Below are 23,292 nucleotides of genomic sequence, written 5' to 3'. Positions count from 1 at the left end.
GTGTGTGCACCCGTTATTACGGGAGCGTTACTAGGCGACGTCAGGGGATAGTCACTGTCCAGGGTGCTGAAAGAGTTAACTGATCGGCAGGAACTCAGCACCCGGGCCAGAGACTACCGCTGGAGTTAATAGTATTAAAAGTTAACTTACCCAGAATTCTTCTTCTTCTTTCTCTAGTCCGGCCTCCCGGGATGACGTTTCATCCCATGTGACCACAGGCCAATCACTGGCTGCAGCGGTCACATGGACTGCCGCGTCATCCAGGGAGGTCGGACTGGATGTCGAGAGGGATGCGTCACCAAGTCAACGGCCGGGTGAGTATGAATTTCTTTTACTTTGGAAAGGGCTGTCCCTTCTCTCTATCCTGCACCGATAGAGGGAAAGGTTGCCGATTAGTGCAGTGCAATTTTCAGCGAAAACGTGGAATACTGGTGACACCGGACCCGTATTTACAGGCACGGGTCCGTAAATACTGGTGCAATACGGGTCGAATACGTGTAACCAAGGACCCGTATTTACGGGAGGACAAAAATACGTTCGTGTGCATGAGGCCTTAAGTAAATGTCCACTTTCTAAAACCATTTCACTTTTTTGGTTCAAAATGCTGTGTTCATTAAAGCGGTATTCCATAATCTCAAAAATGCCAGGATAAAAAATGGTATGTTCTGGAATACCCCTTTAATGAACACAGCATTTTAAACCAAAAAAGTGAAATGGTTTTAAAAGGTGGACATTTACTTCAGTCATATTCAAAGCCGGACGTATGTATTTTTCTGTTGATCAGAGACAGCTGATGTTTCCGTCAGTCCCATAGACATTAAATGTAGCAGCTGGCATGCTCGTCTTTCGCTCCATTCAAGCTCCTCATTGTGGGAGTGCAGTGAGGAGGAATGGGGCGGGCTTGGAACCTCCCTGTGGGAGTGCAGTGAGGAGGAATGGGGCGGGCTTGGAACCTCCCTGTGGGAGTGCAGTGAGGAGGAATGGGGCGGGCTTGGAACCTCCCTGTGGGAGTGCAGTGAGGAGGAATGGGGCGGGCTTGGAACCTCCCTGTGGGAGTGCAGTGAGGAGGAATGGGGCGGGCTTGGAACCTACCTGTGGGAGTGCAGTGAGGAGGAATGGGGCGGGCTTGGAACCCCCATTCTAGTGATCAGTGGGGCATTTAGCGATCAGACACTTATCAGCTAACCTGTAGATAGGTGATAATTTTCCATTCTGGGAATGTCCCTTTAAACAGAGCCTGATGGCATTCGTCCACAGATACAACAGTTTTATTGCTGAGACAGTTTATCACATGGTAGTATCTTGTGTAGCTGTTTCCTATAACTTCCTAATGTTGCCAAAATATGTAGCCGTTTTTTACTTTCGCCAGTAGCAGTTTGCCCTTTTAGTAAGTCACCCTCCTAGAAAGTAAAGGCGTTGGATGTTATTTAAAGGAACACTAAACCTATAAATAAATGACATCAGTCAACAGGAGATAAACTTGCCACTTGCTTGTCATTGTTGTAAAAATCTTTCAGAAACACACGTGTTTCCTTCTGATCTTTCATTTTTGTCTGGCAACTATTGAGGGGACTAACATTCTGTGTTTACAATTGCAGGCAGAGGAGGGAGGTTCCTACTGCAGGCAGTTTTCTCACAACCAGACAGGGTTGTGAGGAGGAGGTGGGGGTTGCTGATGTCCTTGGATGTATATAGAAGAATTCTTTAAATGGTTCTCTGATTTAATTATAAAATAAGGAAAGTAGGCTTTTGAGGGAGAATTTGCTGTTTTTTTTTTTTTTTTTGTGTGTATGTGTATAGTGAAGGAAATAAGTATTTGATCCCTTGCTGATTTTGTACGTTTGCCCACTGTCAAAGACATGAACAGTCTAGAATTTTTAGGCTAGGTTAATTTTACCAGTGAGAGAGAGATTATATAAAAAAAACAGAAAATCACATAGTCAAAATTATATATATTTATTTGCATTGTGCACAGAGAAATAAGTATTTGATCCCCTACCAACCATTAAGAGTTCAGCCTCCTCCAGACCAGTTACACGCTCCAAATCAACTTGGTGCCTGCATTAAAGACCGCTGTCTTAAATGGTCACCTGTATAAAAGACTCCTGTCCACAGACTCAATTAATCAGTCTGACTCTAACCTCTACAACATGGGCAAGACCAAAGAGCTTTCTAAGGATGTCCGGGACAAGATCATAGACCTGCACAAGGCTGGAATGGGATACAAAACCATAAGTAAGACGCTGGGTGAGAAGGAGACAACTGTTGGTGCAATAGTAAGAAAATGGAAGACATACAAAATGACTGTCAATCGACATCGATCTGGGACTCCATGCAAAATCTCACCTCGTGGGGTATCCTTGATCCTGGGGAAGGTGAGAGCTCAGCCGAAAACTACACGGGGGGAACTTGTTAATGATCTCAAGGCAGCTGGGACCACAGTCACCAAGAAAACCATTGGTAACACATTATGCCGTAATGGATTAAAATCCTGCAGTGCCCGCAAGGTCCCCCTGTTCAAGAAGGCACATGTACAGGCCCGTCTGAAGTTTGCAAATGAACATGTGGATGATCTGAGAGTGATTGTGAGAAGGTGCTGTGGTCAGATGAGACTAAAATTGAGCTCTTTGGCATTAACTCAACTCGCCGTGTTTAGAGGAAGAGAAATGCTGCATATGAGCCAAAGAACACGGTCCCCACTGTCAAGCATGGAGGTGGAAACATTATGTTTTGGGGGTGTTTCTCTGCTAAGGGCACAGGACTACTTCACCGCATCAATGGGAGAATGGATGGAGCCATGTACCGTCAAATCCTGAGTGACAACCTCCTTCCCTCCACCAGGACATTAAAAATGGCTCGTGGCTGGATCTTCAAGCACGACAATGACCCGAAACATACAGCCAAGGCAACAAAGGAGTGGCTCAAAAAGAAGCACATTAAGGTCATGGAGTGGCCTAGCCAGTCTCCAGACCTTAATCCCATCGAAAACTTATGGAGGGAGCTGAAGAACCGAGTTGCCAAGCGACAGCCTTGAAATCTTAATGATTTACAGATGATCTGCAAAGAGGAGTGGGCCAAAATTCCATCTAACATGTGTGCAAACCTCATCATCAACTACAAAAAACGTCTGACTGCTGTGCTTGCCAACAAGGGTTTTGCCACCAAGTATTAAGTCTTGTTTGCCAAAGGGATCAAATACTTATTTCTCTGTGCACAATGCAAATAAATATATATAATTTTGACTATGTGATTTTTCAGTTTTTTTTTTTTTTTTTTTTATATATATATAATCTATCTCACTGGTAAAATTAACCTAGCCTAAAAATTCTAGACTGTTCATGTCTTTGACAGTGGGCAAACTTACAAAATCAGCAAGGGATCAAATACTTATTTCCTTCACTGTAAGTTTTCTATGTTTTTTTGTTTTTTTTAACTAGATTTGACTTTTCCTGCAGCACAATATATAAAAATGTCAAACTAGACTTATTTCTAAAATCAAGCAATATAGAGCAAGTGTTGACTTCTTTATATTTCTTAATTTAGTTTTTCCTGTTCCATGGATTTATTATTCTTGTTTTGGGTTTTTAATTCCCACAAGGCTCAAAATGAATATCTGTTAAAAGACCCTAAGTGAATAAACGCAAAACTTCTTGATAGAAGGCTGCATACAGCTTAAATTTAGGTAGCAACATTATATGCGAAGAACAAACAAAATAGCTGATCTATGATATCTATTCAGATCTTTGCTGTAGGCCTACAATTATTTTCAGTAAGCCAATTACTGTGGAGAGTCTGTAAATTGTATGAATTTTTATAGGTCGCTTTGCTTTCCAGCTGTGGAAACCTTTGGGTCAAGTTATCATGGAAAATGCCAAAAAAATCTCTAATCCAGTAAGTGTGAATTTCCTTATTTTGTAAGTAAGGCTTAGCTGTGTGATTCTCCGCTTCAGCTTCTGGTCACGTCCAGGAGTGTGATATTGTTACATTGATGGTATTTCTCCAGTATTACTTGTTTTCTATTTCAGAGCCTTTCTTATTACTACAAAGGAGGATTTGAGCAGAAAATGAGTAGGCGAGAAGCAAGCCTTGTTTTAGGTGTCAGGTGGGTGTACTGGACGTGATCTTTCTTTGTAATAGAAGTAAATGTTCATAAGATAGAGTTGATAGGGTGTACTAGGGGACCGCTTTAAAGGGTTGCCCTTTTCGGGATGAGTGCTTCTCAGTTAGGCTGGATTCACACGAGCATGTTCGGTCCGTAAAGGGCGCAACGTATTTCGGCCGCAAGTCCCGGACCAAACACAGTGCAGGGAGCCGGGCTCCTAGCATCATAGTTATGTACGACGCTAGGAGTCCCTGCCTCGCTGCGGGACAACTGTCCCGTACTGTAATCATGTTTTCAGTACGGGACAGTAGTTCCACGGAGAGGCAGGGACTCCTAGCGTCGTACATAACTATGATGCTAGGAGCCCGGCTCCCTGCAGTGTGTTCGGTTCGGGACTTGCGGCCGAAATACGTTCCGCCCTTTACAGACCGAACATGCTTGTGTGAACCCAGCCTTACAGGGATTTGTTAGAGGATCAGGAACATTGACGCCACTTCAACTATTTGGAGAAGTTACCTGGACAAATACTCTATTATTCAGAGATGAGTATTATCTCCTCTCCCATTGGTGTAGTAAGTTTAACTCTGAATGATATCTCTCTGATTGTCCAGACTTAAAGGGGTTATCTGGGATGGATCGCCGGGGGCGAGGATAGGGAAGTATTTCTTTTTTCATTTATTTATGTTATTTCTAGCCCCTAATGAAACATGTTTACATTCTGGATAACCCCTTTTAAGGTATTGACCTTCATCGCATTTGCTGATGACTGAATCAGTAAGGCCTCATGCACACGACCGTGTTTTTGCGTCCGCAATTCCCCCGCAAATCCACGGGAGAATTGCGGACCCATTCATTTCTATGGGCCCATACACACTATCCGTGTTTTCATGGGTCTCCGCATGTCCGCAAATCCGTGCCGCAGAAACTCAGGACATGTCTTATTACGGGCCGCAAATTCGATGCGGACATGCCAATAGAAGTCAATGGGCCCGTGGAAATTGCGGATACACCTCCGTGTGTCATTTGCGGATTTGCGGAAGTGTTGCTAGGCGACGACCGGGAATGAGTTCTGTCGTCATCCTGTTTTACCTAGGCTTTTTTTTTTTCATCCGCATTTTGCGGATTACATACGGATGAACTGCGGATGACATACGGATGAACTGCGGATGACATTTCACGGAACACAGTCCTGGAATTTGCGGACCAGAAAAACACTACGGACGTGTGCATGAGGCCTAACTGATCTGGTTAACTGTATATTTTAATATTTATATTACAAGAAAGTTTTTATATTTTAGCAGGTTTTTTTCCTTCAGTAATTTGAGAAATTAAAAAAATAATTGCAAAAGGGATTTTTGAATAAAAAAAAAAAAAAAAAAGCCACCAATGGTGTCCATAGCCTTTAAGTCAGAATTTTGTGACGTTTTTAGTAGTGTTTTTTGTTTTGTATTTTTGGTTGATAGAAATGCAGTGGCCAGATGCTTGCTGGTAGTAAGTCGATTATATAAAGTTCTCTAGGGCAGATTTATTAATGTATTTAAGCCAGTTTTGTAGCCTAAATGCATTAAGAAATATGGTGTTTGGGCAGAATTCCTGTGCCACTTTTTTTCTGACACATTCAAATGTGAGTGCGATTTTATGTATTACAATTTTGGCACACCATTTTTTTTTTTTTTACTGTTGGAAAAAAAACCACCAGGTATTTTTATCATTCATCCTGTATATGAATTGGCACATGCTGTACTAGGGAGGAGACTGGAGCACTCCTGATGGACTGTGCAATTATTATAAAATTACCCCAATGTGGCTTTGATAATTGCATGTATTATTTTTTTGTTCTAGCCCTGGTGACCTTTTTACAAGAAGCAGTGTGCTCCAGGTGTGGGATTTTCCACCCATAGATCTCAAAATCCTTTACCAAAAATTCCAAATACCTCTACAACCGGTGTTTTTAAGAGCAGTTTTTTTTATGGTGTTTTTGGTTCATTGTTTGTTCTGGTGCATTTAAAAAAAAAACAAGTGTGGCCTTCATTACATATTGCTTTTTCTTTCTTAAATTGCCTGGGACAGGGATGAACATAGAAAAGCGGGACCCCAAAACAAAAATCCAAATGTTGTTTTCACCTTCCTATCCTGTTCAGCCCACTTTTTTTTTTTTTTCCTCCTCTTTTGACAAACCTACGACGAACAGTTTTTCTTAAACTGCACACAGTTCAGCAAAATATTCTACAAGTGGTTAACTTTTATATAATTTTTATTTATTTAGTTCCCTAAAATAAGCCATTATGTGCTTTAAGGGGTATTCACAACTGAAACTGTCTGATAGTTGCTGTCACCAGAGCTGGGACCCACATCTATCTCTAGAACTGGTGTCATCCATACCCCGTGCAGCTTGGTGAGGCGGCCTCCACATGTAGACGGAGAAGGAATGGAGCTGTGGCCGCGATTGTGCACAGCTCTCTCCAAACCCCTTTTTAATCCATGAATGATCACAACCGTTAGATTCTGCGTGATTAACTTTGTCAAAATGTGAGCTGTAATGCAGACGTTCTAATGAGTCTGAGCGGATAAGCCAGCAATTTATCCTTCATACTCAAAGCTGTATATATCCATTTCCCTTCATCTGGACGGAATTGCATTAAATGAATCTGTAGAAGAACAATTACTGCGTCAGCTAATTAATAGTACAGAGCAGACAAGTTTCTTAATAGATTTGTATTTAAATAGCTTGTGCAGTACTAACCTCACCCACAAGATGGCAGAGTTCCTGCTTCATTTGGAATACTGGGCTGTGAAATGATTTACACTCAATAGTTGATGCCGTTTATTGAAAAACGTTACTTTTACAGTCCATCTGCTAGCAAATCCAAGATCCGCACGGCACATCGGAAAATCATGATTTTAAATCATCCAGATAAAGGTAATCAAACTTTTTTTTTATTTTTTTTTATGTGCTTTATTTAGCAGTAAAACTATTTTTTTTTTCCTTAACTTAGTCAATACTGTATTAATATTTATCTTGACCCGAGATTATATATGACCTCTCACCCGCACATTACAATTGACATTTATATATTGTGTTCACATTAAATTATTTTTAGGACATGTCAGTCAGACATTTAATTTTTGTATACTTATTAGTTTCGATGGTGAGTGATTGCTTATGTTCGGCTACGTGTCCAATGAGAGGGCAGAATATAACATGACAAAAATATGTTGTAGTAAAGTCCCTTTAAGCGTTATTTTATACACATAGAGGTATTGAAAATAACTCAAAAGCATACTAGTTTTATTTATCTAGGAAAATATGAAAGTTCATAGCAGTTTTACTTTACTACAAAGTTATGGAAACATCTGAAAATCACTGTATGAATACTTTTTTTTAGACCTCCACAGGCTCCCCCTCCCCCTCCTTTCATTTCCATAATCATACACTTTTTTTTCCCCCAGCGTCTAAAGTGCTTTTGTAAAGAATCTATGCATTTCATGCGTTTTTGATGGTGTTTTTTTTTTCCGTCTCCATTTAGTACGTGTATTTTTCCTGGCAAGTTCTATAGAGGCCTATGGAAAAAGCAGCTGAAAAAAAAACCATACCTAGAGCATGCTGGGTTTTATAAAAAAAAAACGCCACATACCAAAATTCTGTGTTTTGTAGGCTTTCTCATATTTTATTACTGCCTTTCACAAAGTACAGTATAAAAAAAATAGTGTAGTACCGTGTCAGCCAGAAACAATATGCAATGTTAAATACTTTTGTGTCAAAGACAAAATTCGGTGCATCCATAGTTGCCAATATTGTTCTCCCTAGTAGGACCCAGGGCTGAGAGTTTGCAGAGGACGTCTGTCAGCCCTAGGTCCACTACCAGAGGGAACAATATTGGCAACTATGGATGTGGAGTCTCTGGATTCTAACATCCCCCATAAGGATGGCATAGCCGCATGCCAACACTTTCTTCAAAAGAAAAATCTGGCGACATAGCCAGCCCTACAACTCATCAGGTTCGTACTCCATCACAATTATTTTTTATTTGACAGAGACATATATCTGCAATGTATGTGAAGCGCTATGGGTAGCAGAATCTCACCACAATATTCTAACCTGTTCATGGCCAAACTAGAGAAGGAGCTTTTATCAACCTGCGCAACTAAACCTCTATTAGCAGGTCATCAATGTACCGGAATATGCTAATCTGGACAGGCTCTGAACATGAACTGCTTTCTTTCCATAAAAACTTCAACAAGTTCCATCCTACCATCAAACTCACTCTCAACTACTCTACATCTCAAATACATTTTCTGGACATGACCATATACATGAGAGACAATACCATACAAACAACAATCTACCATAAACCTACAGGCCGTCCAGCATATCTGAGATGGAACAGCTTCCATCCGAGACACATAAAGAAATCCATCATCTACAGCCAGGCTCTGCGATACATACGGATCTGTTCAGACTGTGAAGACACAAAACAACACCTGCTATCACTGAGGAATACATTCTTACAACAGGGGTACCATCCAACTCAAAAACTTCTCAAAATACAGAGCTGTTTTCAAGGGAAAACAGCTCCTGTTTTTCAGACGTTTTTTATGCCACTCGTGATTTTCGCGGCGTTTTGTATGGCCGTTTTTTGGAGCGGTTTTCAATAGTCTATGAAAAACTGCTCCAAAAAACATCCCAAGAAGTGACCTGCACTTTTTCGCGGCCGTTTTTCAGCCGTTTACGGGCCAAAAATAGGCCCTGTGAACATACCTTTATTGGCTAACCATAAGGGTATCGTACCTACTATACTTTTTTGTCTTTTTTTTACAACAAAGTATTTAACATTGCATATTACTGGCTTTGAAAGTAACATCTGGCCACAGTGTTTTTTGGGTGGAAAAAAATGCCACTGAGAAGGCGAGTAAACCATCTGTGAATTTAGCCTTAGGTTTCTTTTTAAGGTTTTCTAATGTTTACAAGGCCATGTGAGACCACTGCCAGACTATCCAACAGTGTTAAAGGGTCACGTTTTCCAATTTCTGTGAAAGCAGCTAAAGGCATGATATATGACTCTGAGGTTGAGACATGGCTATTGTTACTGACACGTCTAACCTAAAGGAAATCATGAAAACGCATGAAATTACGATATGACTTTCATAGGTTCATAATGTAGCGGCAACAAAGTCACAGCAACTTTCTCACTGCATCGTAATGACATGAGCATTTTACATGTAATCGTCAACTAGGGTGACCCCAGAGTGGTGTTACATATGAGCTCGACCTCCCCAAAAGCCGGCTAATTGACCTTCCTTATTGAGCCCCTTCTCCCCGGTGCTTGGAAGTAAACTAGATTTCACCTGCTGTCTTTGTTTGCCGTGAACCTTCTCCATTTGCGATCCCGTCATCTACAATGCTTGTTGTCCGGGTTCGCTCACGTCTACATTATTGTAAAGCAGGCTGTGCTTAATCATTTATAACCATAGTTGCTAAAAGTGAGAAAAAGTCTGCTCAATCACTTCCATTTTGGTAATACACCAGAAATAAAAGCTCTTCTGAGTGAGATTGCCTTCTGTAAACTTGCCATCAAATATTAATGCCATTCTGAGTTTGGAAATTACAGGCTGCAGAACCAGAGCACAAATGCTGTAACTAGCCAGGTTTTGAATGTAAATGATTTATTTTCCAGAAAGACTATTATTATAACTTCTAAGTAGACCGCATCTGCTGGAGAAAAGCACACCCATATGCTCATGCCTGCCTCAGCTTAAACATAGCAGATGGTGAAACATTACGCCGTATTTCAAAAGTCAAACAGGAGACTATTTTTTGCTTTCCCTATAGTCAAATTGACAATTGTATTTCCAGCAATGGGCATATGCCCGTGGTCTAATTATATTCCACGTATATTAAAGCCGTCTTCCTATAGACACATTGTAAAGTTATCTGTACTAAAAGACACAAGGACAGGTAGCTGTGTGGGCGATTGGTCGCGAACCTAATGCATAGCTTGAAACTTCTGGCTTACATTGTAATATCTACGCCTGGACCCTCCACCTAAGCAACAATGATCACACTGATGTATATAATGATTGCCTGCTGTATACGGTTTATTAATACTATACAAATATAGTATTCATTTGTATATAGTGAAAACTTGGTATAGATAGATTAGATACGCATTGTGCAGCTGAGTAAAAAAAAAATACTTGGCTTTTACATGGTCCATTGTTTGTGCCTTTTTTTTTTTTTTTTTTTTTTTTTTTTTACAGCTTTATCTATATTGTGAACGGTAGCACTGTCCAGGGTGCTGAAAGAGTTACTGCCGATCGTTTAACTCTTTCAGCACCCTGGACAGTGACTATTTACTGACGTCGCCTAGCAATGCTCCCGTAATTACGGGTGCACATACGTAGTCACCCGTAATTACGGGAGCCCCATAGACTTCTATGGGCTGCCCGTGCCGTAATTACGGCCTGAAATAGGACATGGTCTATCTTTTTCAACGGCACGGGCACCTTCCCGTAAGCATACGGGGAGGTACCCGTGGCCAATAGAAGTCTATGTGCCCGTAATTACGGGAGTTTTTAAGGTCGTGTGCATGGGGCCTAAGGTTGGAAAAAAAAGCCAGTATGTAAGACAGTATATAGTTTTACTCAACCTATTAAAAAAAAAATTCTTAGTCTTGGGAGAACAAAAATGTTCTTTCTTACAAATACCGCGATCAGAATAAAGGTCTGGCTCAATTACCTCTTTTCAGTAATCTAGTACACATAACGTGTAATATTAGATTTTTCAAGAAAGGTATCTTTTAATGGATCAACCATATCCGCTTTTTGTGGCCGAGAGTTCCATAGTGTCACTGCTCTTACAATAAAGAATCCATTTCTATGATTTTAGTGAAACCTTCTTTCCTTTTAGACTAGTGATGTCCAACTGGCGGCTCTTGGGGGAAGGCAAATTCATCTGGTGCAGCTGCTTTCCCAAGAACAATGATCAGACCTGTGTGCTCCTTTTTTAGTCTTTTTTTTTTTTTTCTTCAGATCAGTCAAAAATATTGAATATTATTGGAGAAAACATTAGCCACAAATACAACTGTGAAATAAAATTTTAGCGTGTGTCCTCCATCCACTTGACCCAGTTCTGGCTGACTATGATGTGCAGCCCTTTTATGAAGTCAGGGGCCCCTACATTATGTCAGGATAACAGTAGTGGATGCCCCCTTGAACGAGTATAAAATAATTTTAGCAATATAGTTTTTTCCTGTAATAGGCTATGCTCACACAGGGCAGATATGCTGCGTAAAAGCACGCAGCGTATCCTCCCTGTACGCCGCAGGGAATTCCGCATCAAATTGTACGGTGCAGTTTTCCGGCCCGATTGTCCACTGAAAACGACACCGAAAAAAAAAAAAGATTCTTACCATGGCGACGTGTCCCTCCGACGTCATGGCGTAATTCTATCCCAAGAAACGGAACGTGTGCGATTTGTTGCGGGTTTTACATCCGCATTAAATTCAATGGGGAAAACCTGCAACAAATAAGCAGTGTTTACGCAAATACAATTGACATGCTGCGGAATAAAATTCGGAACCGCACGTCCCTTTCTAAGCGCTTTTTTTCCGCTCCGCATTTATGCAGCGTGTGGATGAAATTTGTTCAAATCGTATCCAATCTGTTGGGGAAAATACTCAGTATTAACGCTCCATGTGAACTGACCCATGAAGTCCTCCACCATCATTAGGCTATCTGCATTATAAAGCAGATGGGAATTAACAGGTAAGAACGTCAGCTCCTGGTAGCCAACAGTTGTAGTCATGCAGTGAGATATGTCAGGGAAAAGATGGTTATTTTAGCCAGCGAGACAACCGTTATTTGATGTTATGGGCCACATTAATTAAAGGGTAGTAAAAATGTACCATAAAATTCTTACAGCTTTATCAACTTAGTTTTAATCAATGTGTTTTACTGGTGAATGGAAAAACTATAAAGATCGTGACAAAGTGCAATTGATTGTCTTTGGGGAGAGTAGAGAGTTTCTAACAGACCTTTCTTTGTGTTAATAAACAACTATATTAAATGTCACTTGTCAGCAGGTCCCCTAAACTTTTTCATCTGTGTATACGGAGTATTATTTCCTGCACAAATTTAGACTTTCTTAGTAACAAGCAAAATATGTTGAGCGTGTTGCTTTCCCCAGGCAGGCAGCTGTGTAGCTTTCGCTATACAAAGTAAAATCTATATCTTAATTAAGTTTAGGTGTCATACTGAGGAGCTCAGTGATAGCCATAGGATGCCACCTTTGCTGCAAGTCAGTTCATGTAATTTCTTATCCGCTAGATCTGTTCCGCTCACCTGTAAGTGCCTTTTATTGTAAAATGGAAGCATCTAGCAAAAACAGCTCAGCTATGAAGCGTTAGACAATGCGAACTCACGGTGCTGGAGGACCGAGTGTTGACAAAAATCAATTATCTGTTCGAACCCTGTAGTAAGTGACATCAGCATAGGAACTCCTGGTAAAGCCGCTGTACACAAGACTACGATCACAATGCCAAGTGTCGACTGGAGTGGTAAAGCACGCCACCGCTGGACTCTGGCGCAATAGAAATGTTTTTTCTTCGGCGTGACGCATCATGTCTTACTATCTGCAGTCTGATAGATGAATCTGGATTTGGCGGATACCAGGAGAATGTTACCTGCCATATTTCATAGTGCCAACTGTAAAATGTGGTGAAAGATTAGTCAGAGGCTGTTTTTCAGGGTTTGGGTGGGCTAGGCACCTTATTTCTAGTGAAAAGTAATGTCAATGCTACAGCATAGAAAGACATTTTGGACGATTTTATGCTTCCAACTTTGTGGAAACCGTTTGAGGAAGGCCCTTTCCTGCTCCAGCTTGACTATGACCGTGTTCACAAAGCAAGGTACATAAAGGCATGGTTGGGAGAGTTTTGTGTGGAGGAACTCTATTGCCTGCACACAGGGACGGCTCCAGGTTTATTTTGGCACTTGGGTGACACAGTCTTAGTAGGCCCCTTTGCGGGGGAACTCACGACGGCAGTAAAATGGCAGAAAACTTCACTTTGTGCCCTCATATGGATGTTAGGCCCTATTTATGCCCCCATATAGAAGTTAGGAAACCAGTTTGTACCCCCATAAATGTAGTGCTCTCTGTACATAGTGCCACACAGCCCCCTCCTCCCAGATAGTGCCACACAGCCCACCTCCATATATGGACAGTGTTGTCAGGGACAACCCCAGAGCACTACTAGCACTCTGCCTGGCACTCCTACTCTGTTCCTGACATCACTGTCCATATATGGACAGTGATGCTGTGACGTCGGCACCCGGCGACCGAGTGGCCCCCCCCCCAGGGTAGGGTAGTGTGCGCGGGTGCTGACGCCGGCCCTGCCTGCTCAGAGCCCTGACCTCCACCCCATCAAACACCTGTGGGATGAATTGGAACATCGAGTTCAAATCAGGCCTTCTCGTCCAACATCAGTGCCTGACCTCACAAAGGCTCTTTTAACTGAATGGGCACCAATTTTCTACAGACACCCTTCAAAATCTTGTCCAGAACAGTGGAGCCTGTTCTAGCTGCAAAAAGGGGTCCAACTCCTTATTAACACCCATGATCTTGAAATGGAATGGCCAACAAGCTCATATAGGTGTGATGGTAAGGTGTCAGATGGGGTGCTTCCTAATACTTTTGGTCAGATGGGGTGCTTCCTAATAGGTATTGGGTCAAATCATTAAAGCACAACAAATGTGATCAAACATTGAACAAATTACAAAATTCCCAGAGCAGGTAGTGAATACAAAAGAATTGGAGCATTACTCATCATCCATGTCATTATGTCACCACAAGATGTAGATAATAAACAGTCTGCCTAATTGTAGGTAGCAGATCATATTGATTTGTCATATGAATATATATATATATATATATATATATATATATATATATATATAATTTTGTATTTATTTTTTTTTATGCTTTACGCCGTGTATTAAACTATTCCTCTAAGTGCCATGTGCTATAGTAGACTGAGTAGTGTAAATCTTTCTGTCTGGTGACTATGATTGCTATTAGTTTATACCAGTTGTTTTTTTTACTATTGGAAGAAAAAAATAGCTCAGTGGGGGTAACGTATTACGGTTATATCCAAATTCCCTGAAGTGGTTTGGCCTATTGATTTGTGGAGTAAGCAGCACTATGGGTAGAGCCAGGGGCGTAACTAGGAAAGACCGGGCCCCATAGCAAACTTTTGACTGGGGCCCCCCCTCTGCTGGGTATCACACAATCCCCACCCCCCCCTTGTAGATAGTGCCTCCCTGTAGATTCCACCACACAGCGCCCCCTATAGATAGCACCATACACAGCCCCCTGTAGATAACGTCTTGCAGCCCCAATCCCCCCTGCAGATAATGCCATACGGAGTCGTCGTCCCCCCCCCCCCCAAAAAAAAACAGCCTATAGCATGTCCTACAAAAGAGATGTATCCCACAAGCGCGACCAGTGCACAATTCATTCCTATGGAGCTGCAGACAGACCCCGGAAGTCCGAGGTTTGTCATGGAGAACTTCGGGGGACTTTCGGTCCCCTGTTCTCCTTATCGCTGGGCGTCTCAGCGATCACACATGCATCCGCTATCCTGTGGATAGGGGATGCATGTCTTTTGTAGGAACAACCCCTTCAGTGGCGTCGCGCTGTAGCAGCCATAGCGGCTGCTAGCGGAGCCACCGGCCATGGGGGGGGGGCACGGGCCCCCTCATGCTGTGGGCCCCGTAGCGGCTGCTATAGCGGTAGTTACGCCACTGGGTAGAGCTATCACCTTAAATCAAATTAAAGTTTATTGACCGGCGAAGGTAGGCGCTAAATCTTATATCTGACCATCTAATGTGTATGACGGTGTCCCAACACTCTCCCGACAGATGTCGGCAGGAAGAAGGATCGGGCTATTGGATTTCAAAATTCCTGATCCGTTTGATTTGTATGGAGATAAGTCGCAGCCAGAGGTGTCTGGCAGTGGCTTTCTCCCTATTGAAAACAAATGCACGTCTGGCTGATTGTACATGTATATGGGGGGGGGGGCTGGAGGAGTAGCTGACAGCCGAACGAGCGTCGGCCGACAGATATCTAAAGTGTATGGCCAGCTTAAATCTATTAAAGCGAGACAATTTATTAGCCTAACCAGCTGAGCAAGCGGGTAATAAGGTAATTACAGTGCCCAACCACTAAAAAGCAAAGCCTAGTGTGCTGCAAGTATGTTACCGGACGATAAAAAGCAGAGCCTAGTGTGCTGCAAGTATGTTACCGGACGTTAAAAAGCAAAGCCTAGTGTGCTGCAAGTATGTTACCGGACGTTAAAAAGCAAAGCCTTGCGTGCTGCAAGTATGTTACCGGACAATAAGGGTATGTTCACATGAGGTCATGACCTCGTGTGAACATACCCTAAAAAGCAAAGCCTGGTGTGCTGCAAGTATGTTACCGGACGATAAAAAGCAGAGCCTAGTGTGCTGCAAGTATGTTTGTTTTATAAACCTACATAAAACCTCAACAAACAAAAGAAAAAAGGGTTCCCCACAATACAAGTAAAAAACATATAAGCAAAAAGCACAGGGAACATAGCACCCAACGAAATGGATATAACTCCCAAGTATTGTGCCTAAAAGACCTCCTCATTTTACATCTCATATGGTCATTCCCTCCTTTCCCCACCATGACATAGGGTGCGTCTCTTTAATATCTTTCTGGTTGTCTGCCTAGCCATTATTTTGGTTGGGTCTGATTCCACTCTATCTAGTATCTGTTAGCAGGTTCCCGACCGCTGGCCGTATTTATACGGCCAGCGGTCAGGGTCTCTGAAGTCCGCCGTATAGACTATTTATGGCGGCACTTCAGAGACTGTGTGCACGCGCGATCGCGTGCACACAGCTCTATGCCCTGGCTGTTGCTAACAGCCATGGGCACTGGGCAGAATGTCAGGGGCCAATCTTTTGGCCCCTGAACATGTGATCGCTGTGACAACCAATCACAGCGATCACATGCATTTCTGCATAGAAAACAGTGTGCACGCGATCGCGTGCACACAGCCCTGTGCCCACGCTGTTACCAACAGCTCTGTGCACTGGGCAGAGTATCAGGGACCAATCTGATGGTCCATGAACATGTGGTCGCTGTGAAAACCTATCACAGCGACCACATTTGTTTTATTTTGACTTTTCTGGCAGTAAATCTCCTGCCTCTTTTCTTCTCCTCAAACATTGTTTCAGTTTGAGGAGAAGAAGAGACTCGGGAGAATTGCTGCCAGAAGATTAGTTACAAAAAAATACAGTTACACTCTAAAACATTCTCTGTATAGATAGATTTCTATACAATCTATCTATCCATCTATCTTTTTTTCTATCTATCTACCTTTCTTTCTTTTATTCTATTAGAATAGGCAGGTAGGGAGTATATAATTATATATATATATCCATATATATATATATAGCAATAGCGGTTTATTTTTTTTGTTAGCGGTAGTGTAGATATATATAGCAGTTAGTTTGTGTGTTTTATAAAAAAAAAAATTTGTTTAGTTAGTGTTAGTTACGTTATGGCGAGGAAGTTGTTCAGCGCCGAGGAGGCATACGCCATGCTGTGGTCTGAGTCGGAGACCGCATCAGAGATGGAACCTGTTTTAGGTAGTGATGATGACAGCGTCACTTTAGGTTCATCTTCAGGGGACGTTGTCCCTGATGCAGTTGAAACTGCAGAACATGAAAGCGCAGGGCCAAGTAGCGCTGTAGCACGGGACAGCCTGGTCCCTTCAGTCCAGGCTCTTGTATGGGCACCTGCCCCATCTTTTTGGCCTAGAATCCATGGATTTACTGCCACTCCTGGCATAACCGTGGACAATACAAATTTTGTCCAAATGGATTACTTCCATTTATTTACAACGGACGACATCCTAAATCAGATTGTCCACGAAACAAATTTATATGCCACTCAATATATAAGGCAGAAACCTTCATCCACCCATGCCAGAGATTGGACGCCCACCAATTTGCAGGAATTTAAAAAAAAATTGGGGCTCACCCTAAATATGGGTATTGTCAAAAAACCCTCCATTAGGTCTTACTGGTCAACAAGACCCGCCCAAGCCACCCCAGTATATTCTGCAGTAATGCCCAGGTCTCGTTATGAGACAATAATGAGGTTCCTCCACTTCAATGACAACGCACAGGCCCCCCCCCAAGTACCGATGCAAACCGGGATCGGTTGTTCAAAATAAGACCGCTAATAAATTCCCTGAATAATTTATTTCTGCAACTCTACACCCCTGAGCAGAATGTAAGTGTGGACGAATCCCTCCTCAACTTTTATGGCAGACTTAGCTTTCGCAAATATCTACCTTCCAAAAGGGCAAGATATGGCGTTAAGCTCTACAAATTGTGTGAAAGCGGGTCAGGATATACCACCGCCTTCAGGATTTATGAAGGGCGGGACTGCACAATAAATGTTCCTGGATGCCCCCCTGATCTTTCCACCAGCAGTAAGATCGTGTGGGAGATAATGCAGCCTCTGCTTCACAAGGGGTACCACCTGTACTGTGATAATTTTTATTCGAGTGTGCCCCTGTTTAGGCATTTACATGCTGCAAGGATTGGGGCATGAGGTACCATGCGCAAAAACATAATTGGTTTCCCACAGCAATTAGTGGGGAAGCGCATGGTTAAGGGGGACTCCTGTGCTTATGCATCTGAAGAATTGCTGGCGGTCAAGTTCAGGGATCGCAAAGATGTGTATGTGCTAAGCACGATTCATGCCGCAGGAACAGTGGCAGTGAGGGAAAGAGGGGCAACATCGGACAAGCACAAACCAGTGAGCGTGTCCGAATATAACAAGTACATGGGGGGGGGGTGGATTTAAGCGACCAGGTTTTACAGCCCTATTTAGTAAAACGCAAAACTAAAACCTGGTAGAAAAAAGTGGCCATTTATTTGTTACAGGTGGCCATCCACAACTCCTTTGTGCTCTACAAAAAAAACAGAGGCAGAGACACATACGTGGATTTCCAGGAGAAAATTATTGAAGGCCTCATTTTTGATGTTCAGGACACCAGAGAATGCCCCCAGTCTGAGGATGTCACGCGACTGACTGAAAGACACTTCATCAGTCGGATTCCCCCAACAGCAACCAGAAGCAACCCTCAGAAAAAGTGCCGCGTCTGCAGAAAAGACGGGCACCGCAAAGATTCCCGATATTTCTGTCCCTCATGTCCCTCGCAACCAGGCCTGTGCATTGAGCCATGTTTTAAAAAATACCACACTGTTCTGAATTATTAGATTTTAGTTAATTTGTTGAAAATATATTTGCCCTACATTACGTTTTTATTTTTCCCCTGATTTTACTCCAAGGGTGAGGGAGGGAATGGGTGGGTGGGGGGTGGATGTCATGTTTGATGTTTTCTAAAGTTCATCTGCTGGAGAGCTCCATGTGCATAAACCTGCAATTTCTTATTTTAGAAAACCCCAAAAAAAAAAAATTTCCATTATACCCCTAGATGAATATTTTGGGATTTCTGCTTCAAGGGCAGATATTTTGGAAGTGTTATAGAAACTCTGAGTTTTGTAAAACCAGCTTTGAAAAAAAGCGATTTGTGAAATAATCTTCTTCTATCCTCCGCCCTCCTACATCTCTATGTGATAAATAAGGCCACATATTTGGTATCCCCGTGCACGGGAGAAGTGGCAGAATGTGAAAGGACATTAATTTTGGCCGTGGTCTATGCCGTGTGTGAAAAATGCTGGCATAAACAGACGCATTTGCTAAAAAATTGCTAATTTTATTTTGATCCATCTTATTCAAGAAACTTTCAGAAGGGGGGGCGGAGCTAACCGCACTGTGAGATGGTCGCTTGATCCCGGCGCTCCTCACTGAGACGCAGACTTCCACGGCTGGAGGGCTTTTAATTACACGATAATGGTCCGTACAAGTCGGGACAAATCGTGTGACTCCCGGGGGACCCCGAAAACCGGTAAAACGCAGTCGGAGATGGAGAAATTCCTCCATAAAAAGCATCTCTCCCCGGCCGGGAAAAGCAAGATGGCGCCGGAGAAATCACTCCCGCCGGAAATAAGCCGCGACGATGATTCTGATGAAGAGAGCTCCTGTACGCACTCTGATGCTGGAGGTGGGTCAGATCCATTACCTATCACTAGAGCTTTCTTGAAAAAAGCATTGGCTAGCGCGATGTCCCCAGTATTAAAGGAACTGTCTTCCATTAAAGCGGACATACAGCATGTGGGGCAAAGAGTGGCAGTACTGGAGGACACTCAATCCGCCATTATGCAACAAGTGGAGGCCGTGCAAGGTGCAGTAGCTTCACATGTCTCCCATCTAAATCATACTTACCTACAGTTGGAGGATCAGGAGAACCGCAGCAGGCGGAAAAATGTCAGGTTGAGAGGCATCCCAGAGACGGTATCCACAGAGGAGATCTTGCCAACAGTGAGGATCATTTTCTCGACCATTCTGGGACAGGAAAAAGCGGCGCAGGTCATTATTGAGAGAGCCCATCGGGCATTACGACCTAAGCCATCTCGAGACGAACCTCCCAGAGATGTTATCTGCGGTCTGCTCAATTTTTTGGACACGTCTGCCATTCTATCGGCTGCACGAGTGATTCCCGACTTGGCATTTGAGGATAGCAAGATACTGGTCTTCCAGGATCTAGCTGCCAGCACCCTGGCCAAAAGACGGCTGCTGAAGCCCTTAACCGAAGCTTTGAGGCTAAGGAAGATACCCATGCGATGGCTGTTCCCGTTCGGCCTGGCGATCCTGAGGGAGGGTCGACAGATCACTATCAGGACGCCAGAAGACCTCGCTAAAGCCTGGCCGAAAATAGGCATGGAGAAAATCGACATACCGGACTGGATGCCGATACAGCGAGATGTCCCGACATGCGAGGTCCCTGATCCGCACACTTGGCAGAAACCCCGGAAGTTTAAGGCCCCACGTAGCAACACAAGGAGAGGGTTTGGACAGCAACTGGAAGCCCCATGAGCCCGTTCGGGGCCCCCGCTAGAGGGGATTTGACCACTTTATATCCTTTACTTTTTGGCTAAGTTGTTATAAGATTTATGCCCTGTCATTGTGTTGTTATGATGTTCATCAGCACGTACACCCTCCTTTTATGGCACAAGATTTGTAGATTATATGGAAGTCTGTGTTCTCTCTTAACATTGAATGAGGTTGGTTTCCTCGTTTCACCCCCCTTGCAACTCTGTAGTCGGGCCACGACATCTTAAGACAAGGGACATCCTCTGTGGGATAGGAGGTTCCCCCTTAATACCTTTTTGCCTATGGAATGTCGTTGCCTCACTACATCTTTTTCTATTTTTTCTTTTGTATATAGTTATATGTGTGTTTTGCATCCCTCCGGTGTTCACGCCTACATTGTATTATGAAGCTAATTGTTTTCTGAATGGGTCATGGCCCCGATTACTTTCTTGACACTGAATGTAAATGGGTTTGGGACACCGCAAAAGAGGTCTCAGGTGTTCAAAATGTTTAAACAGGATAAGCCGGACGTCTTGATGTTGCAGGAGACTCATTTCCGCCATGAGAGGTTACCCCGCTTGCCGTTGTCCTCGTACAGCCAGTGGTTCCATAGTACCCATACATCGGCCTCTAGAGGTGTGACTGTAGGTATTCATAAAGATTTTCCATTTAAAGTAGAAGTTTCAAAGGCTGACCCGGCAGGCCGATATATTTTTCTTAAGGGTTCTCTCTGCAACACCAAGATGACTATAGCATGTTTGTATGCCCCCAATGATAAACAGATTCCGTGGTTGCTTAAGACATTACGTATACTTAAGAGTTTTGGGGAGGGGATGTCAGTTGTGGGAGGGGATCTAAATGTGGCGCTGGAACCTGATCTCGACTCTACTTCGACCGCCCGTGTGTTCACTCATCGAGCTATGCACAAACTTAAATTGATGTTATATAACTGCCAGCTAACGGATGTATGGCGTCTCTCCCATCCACAGGAAAGAGACTATACATTTTATTCACATCGACATAAAGTATATCGCAGACTAGACTACATCTTTATGTCTACGCCGTGCCTTTCGAATTTGCAGTCAACTTCCATAGGGCATATTACAGTTTCAGATCATGCCCCGGTGCTGGCTACAATACATGTTCGAGATCTGCCGGTCAGATCTTGGTCTTGGCGGCTTAATGACACGATACTCTCAGATGAGGTGCACACGGGGGTCTTGGGTGCGAAATTGGAGGAATATTTTTGTCTAAATAGTACACCTGATGTAACAGTGCCAGTAATATGGGAAGCCCATAAAGCATTTATCCGAGGTGAATTCATTGCATTATGCTCTCGTTTGAAGAAGGATAGGAATAAGAAAATGCAGTCTTTGCTGGCGCAGATCTCGGCTCTTGAACGACTACACCAGCAAACTCTGACAGCTCCATTACGCAAGGAATTGGACTCCCTCCGTCATAATCTTAAAGATATGCTAAATATACAGACAGCAAAGGCCTTTCAGAGACTCAAATGTCGTATATATTTACATGGGGACAGGGGCTCAAAATTGATGTCCAAAATGCTCAAGACTCAAACGGAGAAATCCTTTGTTTCCTCTGTTAAGACTGCCTCGGGTCAGCGGGTCTCTACCACTCCTCAAGTGGCCGAAGCCTTTAGACAGTTCTACGCTAACTTATACAATCTAGACGCTCAAGGTCCAGCGAGTTCATTAGCCTCAGCACACGAAGACAGAGAAGTGGCGGTTCGGTCTTTCCTCAGCAAACTGACTTTTCCCCAATTATCAGATAGTGAAAATACATCCCTATTGGCCCCCTTCACGATAGAAGAGTTGCAGACCAGTTTAACGAGCATACCCTCGGGGAAATGTCCAGGGCCAGATGGACTACCCATCACGTATTACAAAAAATTTAGTAGCATACTTCTCCCACACTTTCTGGAGGTATGTAATTCTCTCCTGAGTGGTTCTTCCCTCCCGCCGCAGGCTCTGGAAGCCTTCATTACTCTCATTCCAAAAGAAGGAAAGAGTCCTGATGACTGTGCAAGCTATAGGCCGATTTCACTGTTAAACACAGATGTGAAGTGGTGGGCCAAACTACTGGCTAGCAGAATAGCTAAATTTTTACCGAAATTGATAGCAGAAGAGCAGGTGGGTTTTGTTCCGCGGCGGGAAGGGAAGAATAACATCACTAGAGTTATTAATGCGATACACCTCGCGCGAAGGAAGAGGGTTCCTCTTGTCCTTTTAGGAACTGACGCTGAAAAGGCCTTCGATAGGGTCGACTGGAGGTTTATCCAAAGTGCCTTAGAAAAATTTAAGTTTCCCCAGCCCTTTATAAGTGCCATATTCTCCCTATACTCAAAGCCTTCAGCCAAAATTAGAGTAAATGGAATATTGTCAGCCCCTTTCTTCATAAAAAATGGCACCAGACAGGGCTGTCCTCTCTCCCCGGCTCTTTTTATTTTGGCCCTAGAGCCACTGTTATTATATATTAGACAGCATGAAGAGGTTAGAGGATTGAAAGTAGGGGCGGTAGAGCATAAAATTGCAGCATTCGCTGATGATCTCCTTTTATTTATCACCAACCCACTGTCGGCTCTGCCGCACCTACTGACGCTGTTCGATAAGTTTGGTTTCGTTTCCAACTTCAAAATAAATCTTAGCAAGTCGGAAGCGTTAAATATCAATGTCTCCTCCCGGATCATTCTTAAACTGCAAAATTGCACCCCCTTCAGGTGGCCATCCGGGGCTATAAAATTTCTGGGGGTTATGATTCCTGCTGACCTGAGGGAGCTCTTTAGTCTCAATTATAAAGCCCTTTTTGCTAAGATCCGTAAGCAATTGTTATCCATGAGAATCCCGTTTATGTCGTGGTTTGGTAGGAAGAACTTACTCGCCACTTATATACTTCCGCAGATTACGTACCTGGTGTGTGCTTTACCTATAGAGGTTCCGAAGAGCTACTTCAGGAATTTCAAATCCCTATTCATTTCCTTTTTATGGGGCTCTAAGAGATCCAGACTAGCATACTCCTTCCTGATACAAAAGAAGGAGCAAGGGGGCATCTCCTTACCGGATCTGGAAACTTATTTTATAGCGAACCATTTAGCCCGCTGGACGCAACTGGCAGACGGGGGTAATACCTCTCTGTCTGT

General features: G+C 43.2%; 1 protein-coding gene across 2 annotated transcripts in view; it reads left to right on the top strand.

The window, feature by feature from the left end:
• DNAJC15 (DnaJ heat shock protein family (Hsp40) member C15) overlaps positions 1–23,292 on the top strand; it is a 40,388-nt gene that overhangs the window by 12,504 nt on the left and 4,592 nt on the right. For both annotated transcript variants that reach the window (XM_075852279.1, XM_075852280.1), the window contains exons 3-5: positions 3,818–3,891; positions 4,026–4,102; positions 6,952–7,022. In XM_075852279.1, the coding sequence (XP_075708394.1) occupies positions 3,818–3,891; positions 4,026–4,102; positions 6,952–7,022 (222 nt within the window). The remainder of the gene's footprint in view (positions 1–3,817; positions 3,892–4,025; positions 4,103–6,951; positions 7,023–23,292) is intronic.

The sequence above is a fragment of the Rhinoderma darwinii genome, chromosome 2 (genome assembly GCF_050947455.1).
Source record: "Rhinoderma darwinii isolate aRhiDar2 chromosome 2, aRhiDar2.hap1, whole genome shotgun sequence".
Lineage (NCBI taxonomy): Eukaryota > Metazoa > Chordata > Amphibia > Anura > Rhinodermatidae > Rhinoderma > Rhinoderma darwinii.
The sequence above is the reverse complement of the archived record's forward strand: the minus strand, read 5'-3'. Positions and strand labels throughout refer to the sequence as shown.